Source organism: Scardinius erythrophthalmus (assembly GCF_964197995.2).
Source record: "Scardinius erythrophthalmus genome assembly, chromosome: 2".
Classification (NCBI taxonomy): Eukaryota; Metazoa; Chordata; class Actinopteri; order Cypriniformes; family Leuciscidae; genus Scardinius; species Scardinius erythrophthalmus.
In genome coordinates, this window is record NC_138222.1 from 22,783,182 (window position 1) to 22,797,650 (window position 14,469).

The 14,469-nt window shown below is 40.8% G+C and overlaps 1 protein-coding gene across 4 annotated transcripts in view; it reads right to left on the bottom strand.

Annotated features, from left to right (window-relative positions):
• Window positions 1-2,520: 2,520 nt before the first annotated feature.
• LOC308706940 (protein phosphatase 3 catalytic subunit alpha) overlaps window positions 2,521-14,469 on the bottom strand; it is a 277,717-nt gene continuing 265,768 nt past the window's right edge. For 2 of the 4 annotated variants that reach the window (XM_081392865.1, XM_081392864.1), the window contains 3 exons: window positions 9,916-10,013; window positions 7,079-7,108; window positions 3,310-3,644 (listed from right to left, as the gene is read on the bottom strand). In XM_081392865.1, the coding sequence (XP_081248991.1) occupies window positions 3,445-3,644; window positions 7,079-7,108; window positions 9,916-10,013 (328 nt within the window). In that variant the 3' untranslated portion in view covers window positions 3,310-3,444. Of the gene's footprint in view, window positions 3,645-7,078; window positions 7,109-9,915; window positions 10,014-14,469 lie in introns of all 4 variants that reach the window. The other 2 variants (XM_081392867.1, XM_081392866.1) reach the window with 2 other exon arrangements.

Here is a 14,469-nt window from a genome sequence, read left to right on the forward strand (position 1 = left end):
CGTGATCTCCATCAGTCGGTACGATTGACTAAGTCTCCGTTCCCTCCTTCAGGGAATGAGGGTTACATTGGTAACCGAGACGTTTTTCTCTGAGACATGGTAAAAACATGGTACTCGTGGAAAATCAAGACAACAAGCGATTCAAACAATAAGACGAACAGTGTTGAACTATTTAACAATTATTCGTTTTCTGTCTATAAATGTATCCAAACAGTTGTTCCCTTGTCTATTATACCTATTAAAGCATCTTTGGTGTTTCCATGGTTTCTGCAAAATAAAACCGGAAATTGAGGGTAACAAGATCCGTAAAATAGCTTATTTCTCTGGATTTAAACATTCTTGGAAACATCTGGGATGATATAAGTACACAAGTCAACAAAATATATTACAATGTCCTAGTGGTTTTTGGATATTTGAATCCAAAAATCTTACATATTGTGCCTTTAAGCACCTGGTACCTTATCAGTTTGACAGAATGTTCTAATTCAAAGTACAATGGGAAGTCAAACTACCTTCACGTAACATTTTCTTATTTTGAAATTGTTTATTTTCCTGAATTACTAATTGTTTATTTCCTACAGTTCATCAGGCTCTTAATGATTTCATCTATGTCATCTCTTGTGCAGCTCTTGAAATACCTGCAGGCCAGGGTTTTTCTATCAGTCATCATTAGAACACATTTTACTCATTGTTCTATATCTTGTAGGCTTCCTGCCCTTATGGAAATGTATGACCAATGATGCCTCCTCAGTACAGTGCTGGTTGGGTGTACTTGATTACCTGCTGATATTTGCAACAGCATGATTGTTAGTGTCATATTGGTTAAAATACTATCTAATTTTCTGTTAAATCAAAGCCAGAAAATATAGGAAAGAAATAAATTAATTTTACTTAAAGATTGCAATTCTACAACCATCCATTTAATCCATTAAATGACCACATCACCAATCCTAGGAAGACAAGGTTGGCTCCTTAGCAGAACTTTGCTTAATTCCATCTTATCCCAAAACAGGATGTGATAATCTATTTCCTTCCTACTCTATTGTGCCTCACAAATATACAGGAAAGGGAAATTCAAAAACACACTCCTTCGGAGTAAACAGTTAATGTTCTGCAAAGCCTGAATTCATTTGATACAATAAGGAGTCCAAAGCATATCATCAATATTAATATTTTCACAAGAACACCTTTCAGATGAAAGATAATCCAAGGTCAGGCTCCCATGAAATCACATTACATGCCTTACTTGATGCCATTTATTAAAAAAAAAAATAATGACTGAAAATTAAAATCACATTCACTGATGTTACGTTCAGCAATTGTTTTTAAAGGAAACAGACTGCACAACCTCACATAAACTTCCTTTCCACCTATTCAGCAATGGTGTTTTCATAATGGCTTGAAATGCATCCTCTTGTGTTGCCAGATTTTTATCAAAGAACTTAATCATGTCCTTCGAAGGAAAAACCTCATGGTAATGTGGCTGCCAAGTACTCATTTCCTAATCGGTTGTTATTCCTTGTCCAATATTCATGGCCTCCAGGCTCCAGCTTCCAGAGTGTTTTTGTGGACCCTGAGCCAAATTTGCTTCTGTTTGGCAGATGCAAAATCCATCACATGAATGCATTTTATATATATATATATATATATATATATATATATATATATATATATATATAATTTATTTTATTTATTTTTGCTGCAAACTCAGACCAATATCAAAAAGGCAAAAGTCTGCTAAATATTAGTTTAAGTGCATTACAGAAATGCTTTCATGGCAAAAATACCAAGAATGTCCACAATCATTCCTAGTCAAAAAACTCACACAAGCTGTTGACAAGACTGAGTTTCATGCACAATTTTATTGAACAGTAATATAAAATACCTTTTTCATAGTTGCGAGTGCATGCGTCATCTGCCAACAGTTTGAAAGTTAAATTATAAAAGCAAGGCTTCATTTTGTGTAGTGAATTACTTGGGCACTTGTTTAAAAAAAAAAAAAAACAGTGATGTAGTTTATTTTTTTGTGAAGTATTTAGCAACAATAAACTGATATACAAAGCAGAATTAATCATAATAATAATATGAAAATTACACTTTTGTCTGTGGCAACTTTACAAAAAAAAAAAAAAAAAAAAAAAAGAGAAAGAAAATAAATAATCTAAACCTAACAGCTATCATGCATTTTAAGTTTGACATTAGAGAAGCACAAACTTAGTTTACGTGACACCTAAACATGCTAATTCAGACTACTGGTCTACATGCAAGCATTTGTTTAAAACCATGATTCCTCATCCATATTAATAGTAGATGCTTTGATTACAAAACAAGTTAAAGGCCTGAAGCTTTTCCAAGCGTAATAGCTAAGAATGGCGGTACATTTCCAGGACTTGTCCACTAAGGTCACTACAGGTAAAAACAGGCCTTGGCAGCCAAGGTAATTCAAATTTTCTTAGTTAAGTCTTATAAAACATGCATAGGCAGATCAATCACCTTTTACTCTCGCTTTCCTTCTCATTCTTTCTTTTTCTGTTTTTTTCTTTTTTTTTTTTTTTTTTTTTACAGAACATAGGTGCTTTATATATATATATATATATATTTTGATCTCATTGTTTGAAAAGCAGAAAAAATAATATTAATAAAATCACACATTTTCCAGCAAGCCACAATAAATCTACCCCCAGATTTACCCAATGAAAACAAAGACATATATGCAAATGATAAATGTAAATTCCAGTTTTTAACTCCAAGAAAATCCATATTCAGCAAGCTAGCTTGCAATTACACAAAAAGTAGGATCCAAGCACACACCAAAGAAACCTGAGGTAAGCATAATCTGTACAAAACCATAAAACGTTCCATTTTTGGCATTATAACAATGTTGCAACATTCTTTTAAGACTGCCTAATTTACTATAGAGCTAGTTTATAAGAGTAGCAAAAAATGTATCAATAAATTATCCTTACTTAGTTTGTACACCCTTTTTGTTAAAAACTTTTTTTACTTTCTGTCCATTTTTAGTGCTGTATTTTTGTAAACGTACATTATTTAGTAAGAAGTTACACACAAAAAGAGAAACTAACAAAAATCTTATATCCAGTAAGTAAAGTTCTTTTCACATAAGATCTCTCAGACACCTGCTGTAATTCTTTATGCTGAAACCCAGATAATCCCCTCTCCCACGACAACTTTTTATAGTTTTTATGCCCCACCCTCCAAAAAAATTTAAAATTAAAGGCATATCCAAAGTGTCACTCTGTATTATGTTTGAAATGCTGCTCTCCCCCTCACGACCTCTCTCCTTTATCTCTCTTGTCCTTCTTCCTTTTTTCCTCTCCTCTAACTCTACACTCCAAATCCTTCCTTTCCCTCCATCATATATGGCATGGAAAAAGATAGGGAGGGGCTTAATCGCTGTGGCGACCGTGCGGGATTGATGCAGGATCACTGTATATTGTCGCTGCCACTGCTGGTCTTGCCCTCAGTGCCGTTGGTCTCGGACGACAAAGCCTTATTGAGAGAGTTGAGGCTGGCGTCACAGGGCATGGCGTTTCGGCGGGGTGGCATTCGTTCATTGATGCGGTCCAGCCCTTTAGCCTCCGCGAAGCTGCTGATCTTGTGCTGAGGTGAGAAACCTTTGATTGCTGTAGCAGAAAAGAAGAAAGATGGTTCAACAAGTACACACTCCTTAGTTTATTTTGTAATTTAACTGCTTGAAGTTCACACAGTACTTGAGCAAAGTTGAACTGCAATAATATTTGAGCCAATGGCACAAAGTTTCACTCAAGCCAAGTTGCAATTTTCTAACAATTTTTTTACAAAAAGTGTGATATTTTATAACTCAACATTCAGTATACTACATTGTGCATATGAATACTTCACAAATCATTTATACACACACAATGTCTATGTCACATAGAGAGACCAATATTGAGAAAAAGCAAAACTTCTTGCAAAGTACTTGAAGCAAGGTGTTATAATATATAAGATATATGAAGAGAAAACAATATATCCACACTGGTCACCAATTGTAGGATTACTGGGGCAGTGCTGGGTGGTCTCGGTTCTGGAGGGCCTTCGAATGAAGTAGCATTCTTTGCATCACTCAATGAGGCACTGAAAGTTTTCAAGATATCCTGCACAAACCTGAGCATTCACTGGCTATCTAGAACAGAGCTTCCCACCACTCTCAAAAAGGAGGATGTATAAATGAAAAGCTAGAGGATGAAATCATTTGAATAACCAAATAAAACTCTTGATAAAAGACAAAAAAAAAGACAAAATAAATAACTGACTTTGCAAATATACACTAACAAGGAACTTGGTGCTAAGCTAACGTCTAATTATGACTTTAACCCTGATTTCCTGAGTAAGGAACGAGACGCTGCATCAGAATGTTGACAACTGGTAATTTAATGCGTTTTTACTGATCGGACAACTATCTGATTTGTTAAAACAGTTACGTTTACACTTGCCCACTTACATGTATCTCTGCAAAACGGATATAAATCCGATCTTCAATTCCCGTGAATTTAATGGAGTTCATGTCAGCGAATGCAACAGATATGAGCTGCATTTTATTTATCATCAGCTAATTTCAAGATCAAAGACCGCAATAGGATTGAGAGCGGCATCAGACCATTTAGTCTCACTACTTTTAATGAAGATGATTGCGTTTTGAGCATCTACGACTTACTTTCTGTTTTATTTGCGGCAGTTTGCGCATGGGCTTGCTGAAAAGATACACAGATTCATTTGCAGCGATGTGTGTTGCAGTAGCGCCGTAATATCTGGCTATAATATGTCATATAGCTTATAACACGCTCTCACACATTTATTTTCTAACATTTTGGGAGGAGTAAAATTTAAATATGTGGTTTCAACAACCAGATGCATTTAGACTTGCCCAGTTTCATCTGGAATGCGGCCGAGTCCACCTCCTGATGTGGTTTGAGAGATCGGCAATTTACAATTGGCAAGATCAGGGAATTTACACCTGGTCTTTTCACGATCTGATAACTATTCAATCTGAGAAAACGCATGAAGTGGACAGGTGTAAACAGGCACTATAGGAACGCTTACTTATGACCGGTCTCTGAAGCACATGTGAAATCACACTAATTCTATTGACTGCCGGTAGTCATATGACGTAAAATTACTTAAAGTGGCATGACTATAAAATGGCGACTGCAATGAACATCATCAGCTTCTGATTGGCTGATAGAAGATACTCAGGCATGCAGGAATTAGGGTAACGAGACACAGTGTCTTGTTCACTACTCAGGGAACAAGAATATACTCAGGGTTATAGTCAAAACAAGAGACGTTCCCTTTTGAGAGAACGCAACACAATTGAATGTTGATGCTATGGGAACGTCAATACCCACTATGCCTTACTGAAAGGATGCCTGCTCTAAGGAAGTGACAAACTTAAAGAGCAAGAACCTAAGAACCTGTAGAACTAATATTGAGGAACTAATATTGAATATTGAAGGTATTTCACACAGCCCATAAGCCTCAGAAATAGCCTGCACAATCACAACCGCAGAGCCCCTGCTGCGTGATCCAAAACAGACAAACAGTTGTTCTGATTTACGCCACTGGCCTGAGTGATGGACATAAATACTAAGGGCCCAAAAAGGGCATAAAATATTCAGCCTATCCTGATCTGCAGATTGAAAAGCGGAGGACAGAAGGCCTGAAGAACCACTCATCGTGGAACTGAGGAAGGTAACATTGGAACATAATCAGGCCTAGGATGTAGAATAGTTTAGACTCCACACTGAGCAAACTCAAAGCAGGAGAAAGCAACAGACAGGGCCTGCAAATCCGCTACTCTCTTTAGCGAAGTAATCGCTAGGAGAAAACAACAATAAGAGGTTTGTTTTGAGGATTCTTCTGATCTGCGAGGCTAAACTGTGCTAAGCACACACAGCGAATCCTGAAGACAAAGAAGCTGATAAGGGTTCAATGCAGGCACCATTTGGAGTCATGCGACGAGCCATTTCACGTCATATGACTACCGGCAGCCAATAGAATTAGCTTGATTTCATATGCTTCAGAAACCGGTCAAGCAGAAGCGTTTCCATAGCGTCAACATTCTGATGCAGCATTGAGTTCTCTCGAAAGGGAACCACGTTACACCTGTTGAAAACATGCAGCAAACTACAGGGAAATACAAAGATCAAATTGTTTTTTGTGAATTGTGTAACTTTCCAGTTATTTAGCAGAGGGTTTCCTATGTACAATGAACACGATTTGTGTAGAGGTCAGACGTAGGTTATTAGCGGTAAAGAAACACAAGGACATGACACAGTCACAGAGTAACCACAAATAGAAAAAAAATATGGATGAGAGTATCAACACAGTTGGCACCTCTTCCTCTAGGAGAAATGTTCAAGAACAACCACAGAACACTTAGGATGTAAATAGCAGTTACAAACCTGCTATTTAGCAAGCAGCTGACATTGTTCTTGCTGAGGATTTTATTCTTTTTAACTGAGGGAGACCCACAAATGTGTGAGTGTTTTGAGTCTAGAGCTAATGTTTAGCAATTAAAAAGGAACATTTGTGCAAGAACAAAGGGCAACTACATCAGCTCATTGTTTTACAGGGGTCCAGACAGTTTTAGGGTTATAAAAATGCAATTTTACATTAATTAGACTTGTGAATAGGCCAAAATTGTGTTTGTGCCACATTTAAGCACTCTGTGTTTGCAGAAAATATATTCTTATTGTAAATACACCAATATTGTCAATTGGAACATATTTTGAAATATAACTATTGTGATTTCAATCTGATGCATTATGTTACCGTGATTTGACTGACCACAGCTTTTTCAACAAAACCTGTGTTTTCCAGAACGGTTTGATCCCCTTTAAAACGATCAAAGCATTTTTCTGTGTGTGTTTCGTCTTTTCTTTTCCTACTTCTGCTCAACACACTAACAGTACAGTGTAATCTGGCCAAACACCCAACACACTACACAAGCTACATTGACATGAATGAACCCTGTGGAACCCTTTATCTGTTGCACAGATGCAACAGAAAGAGGGGAAGGGGCTGTAGACCTATTTACCTTCATCTGCCTCTATAGCCTCAACAGTAGCTGAAGAGAAGAAGAAGGGGGATTGCAAAACGAGTGAGAACAGGTTACATTTGTCCAGTCAGATGAACAGCAAAAGAGCCCAAATAAACACACAACATCATTATAATTACACTAGGCCCACTACAAGGCCAGGACGGAGGGAAATAATAGGGTAGAGAGAGAGGGAGAGAGAGAGAGAGAGCAGGACAAATGATGGGTAGTTAGTTGCAGATGAGGCAATGTGACACAGAGATTTGACTCTTACTATGAGAGATGAGTTTGGGAGACATGACATAAATTGGAAATTAATGACGAAGCCAAAGTACATCAGACTTAATGGTCAGTCAAAGCAATCAAAGGGATATGAAGGAGATCAATGATTGTGTCTTCCATTACTTTGTTTTAAAATCTGTATAATATACCAGGAGAACTACATTTCATTATTTATTGTGAATAGCAACACCAAAGCAAGGGGAAGACGTGACCCAAAAGCTGGGTTCAAGGGTTTTTAACAGCCACTTTGATTTTGTGTTTTTTTTTTTTGGTAAAAACAATGGCATTCTTTGAAGTTCTGTCAGCTTACAGAACAAGAAAATCCACCATCCTTGCATTGTGTATGATTATTTTCAACTTACCTTATTCTACATTCACCTTAGCACAATCATCACAAGTAATCATATAAAACTACAAGAATACACTTTAAAAAGTTCAGAACAGCACACACACACACACACACACACACACACACACACACACACACACACACACACACACACACACACACACACACACACACACACACACACACACACACACACACACACACACACACACACACACACACACACACACACACACACACACACACACACACACACACACACACATATACACAAAACACATTAAAGCTAAACGCTAAAGACATCAGCTGTGATGGGGGCACAACATTGAAGTAAAAGCACAATGATGTCCATGTACAAGGGTTGGGCATCTGTTGTGATTCTACCAATGCTGTAGCAGAACATCGCTGACATCACTCTATCTCTGGCATGTTCCCAGACCAGACAGCCACATGCAAACATGGCCACTCACATCAAATTTGGGTTACATGTTGTATTATTTAAGTAAAACTAGTTTTTAAAACTAAAGCTAAACCTAATAGAAAATATAAGCAATGAAATTACTGCATAGGATCAAGTGTTTCCAAATGAAGTAATAGACAGAACATGCCAGTATGACAAGAGCAAGTTTGATTTCTGCCTTGATTTGTGAAAGACAAGACCAATTAAATTGAATTTACATCTTGTCAGTTTTGTGTATTCTGTGTAAAGGGGCATGATGATACAGATATAAGGTGAGACTTAATGAAGTATCACTAGACAATGTGCTAAAATTACACATTTATTCATGCCTCTTTATGTAATGATGACAAAACAGCATTGAAATGCTTAATTGTGTTATTTTAGGTACATTCTTCCCTTTCTGATTCACTATGTCCAGCATCACAAAACTGTCATTTATTTAAATGATTACAAGGAGACCCCATGAAATCAAAAGCAGCTATGTGTTTTCAGTTCCTATCTGTTAGCATGCTATTGCACTCCAAAAAGTGGAAAAATGTATTTAAATAAAACAAAGATTAATTTAACAATTAAAATTTTGGTCTTTCACTTTCTCTGGAAATTGGAACAAAAATATTCATAACCAATCATGCACTCTGTACATCTAAATTTGTGTAAAATAAATCATTTTCTCTAGAGTAAGAATGTCCTCTTCCTCTAATACCACCTCCAATGACTATCAATAGCAATCAGCAAATCATGTTTTTTTTTTTTTTTATTGAGAAAAAAGGGACAGGCACTTCTATTTGTACTGTCCCAAATTCCAGTGTCAACAGAAATTACAGTTCCGTTCAAAATGTTGGTGTTAAGACTGCATTTATTGGATAAAAAAAAAAACAGTAAAAAGAGTAATATTGTAACATATTATCACAATTTGAGACAATTGGGCTCAATATATGAGAAATCAAATTGCATCCATTAACTAATTTAATTTTAATATTGTGGCCTTTAAGAGTCTTGTTCTTATAAAGCAATTAATACATCTAAATGTGCTAGTTGTGCTGCTAATTTTGCAGCCAAATTCTGTGATCTTTAAGACATCTTCAATCTTTAAGATTCCTTACTGATATCTTGTCCACCAAAAGCGGTGTTAAATCTGGACCTAGTGAATCTAAGGTTAAAACATGTTCCCTGAGTCCTTATTCGATCTTGTACAAAAGCATTTGTGTTGATTCACTAGGGGCTCCTTTGAATAAATGGTGGCAAAGAGTGAAACTATGTTTCTTAAGAACAGATGATCTGAATTATACTTGCACAACTGATTATACCTGCAGTTTCTAGGGAGACAGGAGAATGAAGAAGAGACAATATTTGAAAAAGATTGGAGAGAGAGAGAGAGAGAGAGAGAGAGAGAGAGAGAGAGAGAGAGAGAGAGAGAGAGAGAGAGAGAGGCCAAAGGAAAAGAAGCAAAGAGGAAAGAATATAAGTTTCACAACACAACCACCAGGGGGTGCAGAGACTTTACATTGAATAAACCTACCAGACTGTGCATATTTGTAAATTACATATTTGTTAAGCTGAAATAGAGTAGACTTGGCTGTAAATGTGAAAACACTACCTGGGGAAATTAAAAGATGTAAATCATCTCTAAATGTACTGATCGATACTGTGAAAATAACAGCCATGGAAAGAGCTCTGATTTAGAAAGAAATATTAAAGTGATTTACATATTCCTGACCACAGAACGAGTGTGTGTGCGCTTCTTACCATTCTGGAGTTTCTCTTTGCCTCCAGATAGAACGCCACTGGGCAGCATGCCAGTTGGAGTGAGACCTTTCAGCGTCAGAACGCTCTCACTCTCTTCTCTGCAACAGAAACATGTTGTTATCTACAGTACTAACACACAAAGATAAAAAAAAAAGGCAAAGTAAAAAACATACACAATAACTGCCAATGACAAAATAATTTAGTTTACCCTCTATAACACACAATTAAGTACAAATTAATTATTTTGCAGATTATTTGATGATCTTTTATTTATCATATTTTATTGTTTTGGTTATAATAAAAAAAAAAAAAAACCTTACTAGATAAATTTCTGATAATAAAGATGCCTTTTCACTATCTCTGACAAATGACAAAGCAGAAGTCATTAATTCCCAAAGCAGAGTAGTACAGAATCTGTGTAGAGTTCCGACCAAATGCATATGCAGGAAATTCTGATGCGATTTGAACTTAGGGTGGTCTAAAGTATTAAAGCTTTTGTGGCTTGAACTTCTGCGATCACCCCAACAAATGTGATGTATTCTTCTCTATGAGCACAAGGTGAACATTACCAATATTTTCCCACTTAAATAATTTTTTAACACTATTTCAGTAAAAATGCCGGTTATGAATAATTATGTCCTAAATAACCATTTTATAATTACTGCGAATTATTGCACAAATTGACAGTAATTTGTTTTAAATAAGTGGAGGGTAACAGCTGATTCACGACCAATTTGAAAGTTCAATGCAAGCCACTAGTGGTCGAAACAATTGTACCTGATTGTCCGAGATAGTAGGCAAGATTAATAGGAAAGGCAGATTAACTCTTCAACAATGGTAAAAGCTGTGACAGATGTTTTCTTTAGTAGATGATTTGCAGGTCTTTGACTTCACTTACATAAGCAAGAGTCAGATTTTTTTTTTTTTTTTTTTTGGTGCAGTTCCATATGAAGTCATTAGCTACTAGCAAAGTAACTACTGTATATGACCTAATGTGTTTCTACTCACAATTGACACTTGTTCTACTAGTTTTCATTTTGCATTTGTACAAAAGGAAAAATTTGGCACACCATAGCTCCATAAATACAGAAATTATTTATTGCACATTTATCACCAAAAGTGATGTTTCGAACCATATGGCTCTTTGTCAGACAATTAAATTATTAGGCCCTGATACACATAACATATTAGACAACATGACTACATCACCTGATAAAAATAAAATAAATTACAAACATATAATATGTATACATGCAGTACCATAATGATCTCAAAAATAGCTTTTTTTTTTACTTTATTTTTTATACATTTTAACAAATGACAACAATGAACTAAACATTCCTTGACAACCACGGTGGCCCAAAGAAAAAGAAAAGAAAAAGAAAATACATAAAGCATTATACAATAGTAGAATGAAAGAAAAGAAAGAAGAAAAAAATATATATATATATCTTTTTTTTTATACAACAGGGAATAATTAAAAGTTTCACACCAATCAGTGTGGGGGCCCATCAGGCCCGGGGTTGGGGCTCGTAGGCGAGCGCCTGGTGGTCGGGCCTCACCCCATGGGGTCCGGCCGGGCTCAGCCCGAAGGAGCGACGTGGGGCCACCCTCCCGTGGACCCACCACCTGCAGGAGGGACCGTAAGGGGCCGGTGCTAAGTGGATCGGGCGGCAGTCAAAGGCGGGGGCCTAGACAACCCGATCCCTGGACGCGGAATCTAGCTCTAGGGACATGGAATGTCACCTTTCTGGCGGGGAAGGAGCCTGAGGTTGTGCGTGAGGTTCAGAGATTCCGACTAGAGATAGTTGGGATCACCTCTACGCACGTCTTGGGCTCTGGAACCACACTCCTCGAGAGAGGATGGACTCTTCACCACTCTGGAGTTGCCCATGGTGAGAGGCGGCGGGCTGGTGTGGGTTTGCTTATAGCCCCCCAGCTCAGCCGCCATGTGTTGGAGTTTACCCCGGTGAACGAGAGGGTCGCTTCCCTGCGCCTTCGGGTCGGGGATAGGTCTCTCACTGTCGTTTGTGCTTACGGGCCGAACGGCAGTGCAGAGTACTCGGCCTTCTTGGAGTCTCTGGGAGGGGTGCTGGAAAGTGCTCCGACTGGGGACTACATCGTTCTACTGGGGGACTTCAACGCCCACGTGGGCAGCGACAGTGACACCTGGAGGGGCGTGATTGGGAGGAACGGCCCCCCTGATCTGAACCCGAGTGGGGTTCTGTTATTGGACTTCTGTGCTAGTTACAGCTTGTCCATAACGAACACCATGTTCAAGCATAAGGGTGTCCATCAGTGCACATGGCACCAGGACACCCTAGGCCGGTGGTCGATGATCGACTTTGTAGTCGTTTCATCCGACCTCCGGCCGTATGTTTTGGACACTCGGGTGAAGAGAGGGGCGGAGCTGTCAACTGATCACCACCTGGTGGTGAGTTGGATCCGATGGCGGGGGAGGAAGCTGGACAGACTCGGCAGACACAAACGTACTGTGAGGGTCTGTTGGGAACGCTTGGCCGAATCCCCTGTCAGAGAGATCTTCAACTCCCACCTCCGACAGAGCTTCGACCAGATCCCGAGGGAGGTTGGAGATATTGAGTCCGAGTGGACCATGTTCTCCACCTCCATTGTCAACGCGGCCACTCTGAGCTGTGGCCGTAAGGTCTCCGGTGCCTGTCGAGGCGGCATTCCCCGAACCCGGTGGTGGACACCGGAAGTAAGGGATGCCGTCAAGCTGAAGAAGGAGTCCTATCGGGCCTGGCTGGCTTGTGGGACTCCTGAGGCAGCTGATGGGTACCGACGGGCCAAGCGGACTGCAGCCCGGGTGGTTGTGGAGGCAAAAACTCGGGCCTGGGAGGAGTTCGGTGAGGCCATGGAGAAGGACTATCGGTCGGCCTCGAAGAGATTCTGGCAAACCGTCCGGCGCCTCAGGAGGGGGAAGCAGTGCCCTACCAATGCTGTTTACAGTGGATGTGGGCAGCTGTTGACCTCGACTGGGGATATCACCGGACGGTGGAAGGAATACTTCGAGGATCTCCTCAATCCCGCCGTCACGTCTTCCATTGAGGAAGCAGAGGCTGAGGGCTCGGAGGTGGACTCGTCCATCACCCAAGCTGAAGTCACCAAGGTAGTCAAGAAACTCCTCGGTGGCAAGGCACCGGGGGTGGATGAGATCCGCCCTGAGTACCTCAAGTCTCTGGATGTTGTGGGGCTGTCTTGGCTGACACGCCTCTGCAACATCGCGTGGCGGTTGGGGACAGTACCTTTGGACTGGCAGACCGGGGTGGTGGTCCCTCTTTTCAAGAAGGGGGATCGGAGGGTGTGCTCCAACTATAGGGGGATCACACTTCTCAGCCTCCCTGGGAAAGTCTACGCCAGGGTACTGGAGAGGAGAATCCGGCCGATAATAGAACCTCGGATTCAGGAGGAACAGTGTGGTTTTCGTCCCGGTCGTGGAACACTGGATCAGCTCTATACCCTCTACAGGGTGCTGGAGGGTTCATGGGAGTTTGCCCAACCAATCCACATGTGCTTTGTGGATTTGGAGAAGGCATTCGACTGTGTCCCTCACGGCGGCCTGTGGAGGGTGCTCCGGGAGTATGGGGTCCGGGGCCCTTTGCTAAGGGCTATCCGGTCCCTGTACGACCGGAGCAGGAGCTTGGTTCGTATTGCCAGCAGTAAGTCAGACTTGTTCCCGGTGCGTGTTGGACTCCGGCAGGGCTGCCCTTTGTCACCGGTTCTGTTCATAATTTTTATGGACAGAATTTCTAGGCGCAGCCAGGGGCCGGAGGGGGTCAGGTTTGGGGACCACACGATTTCATCTCTGCTTTTTGCGGATGATGTGGTCGTGTTGGCCTCATCAAACCAGGACCTCCAGCATGCACTGGGACGGTTTGCAGCCTAGTGTGAAGCGGCCGGGATGAGAATCAGCACCTCCAAATCCGAGGCCATGGTCCTCAGTCGGAAAAGGGTGGCTTGCCCGCTTCAGGTTGGTGGAGAGTTCCTGCCTCAAGTGGAGGAGTTCAAGTATCTCAGGGTCTTGTTCACGAGTGAGGGAAGGATGGAACGGGAGATTGACAGACGGATCGGTGCAGCTTCTGCAGTAATGCGGTCGCTGTACCAGTCTGTCGTGGTGAAGAAGGAGCTGAGCCGCAAGGCGAAGCTCTCGATTTACCGGTCAATCTACGTTCCTACTCTCACCTATGGTCATGAGCTTTGGGTCGTGACCAGAAGGACAAGATCCCGGATACAAGCGACCGAAATGAGCTTTCTCCGCAGGGTGGCTGGGCGCTCCCTTAGAGATAGGGTGAGAAGCTCGGTCACTCGGGAGGAGCTCAGAGTAGAGCCGCTGCTCCTCCACATCGAGAGGGGTCAGTTGAGGTGGCTCGGGCATCTTTTCCGGATGCCTCCTGGACGCCTTCCTGGGAAGGCGTTCCGGGCATGTCCCACCGGGAGGAGACCCCGGGGAAGACCTAGGACACGCTGGAGAGACTATGTCTCCCGGCTGGCCTGGGAACGCCTCGGTGTCCCCCCGGAAGAGCTGGAGGAAGT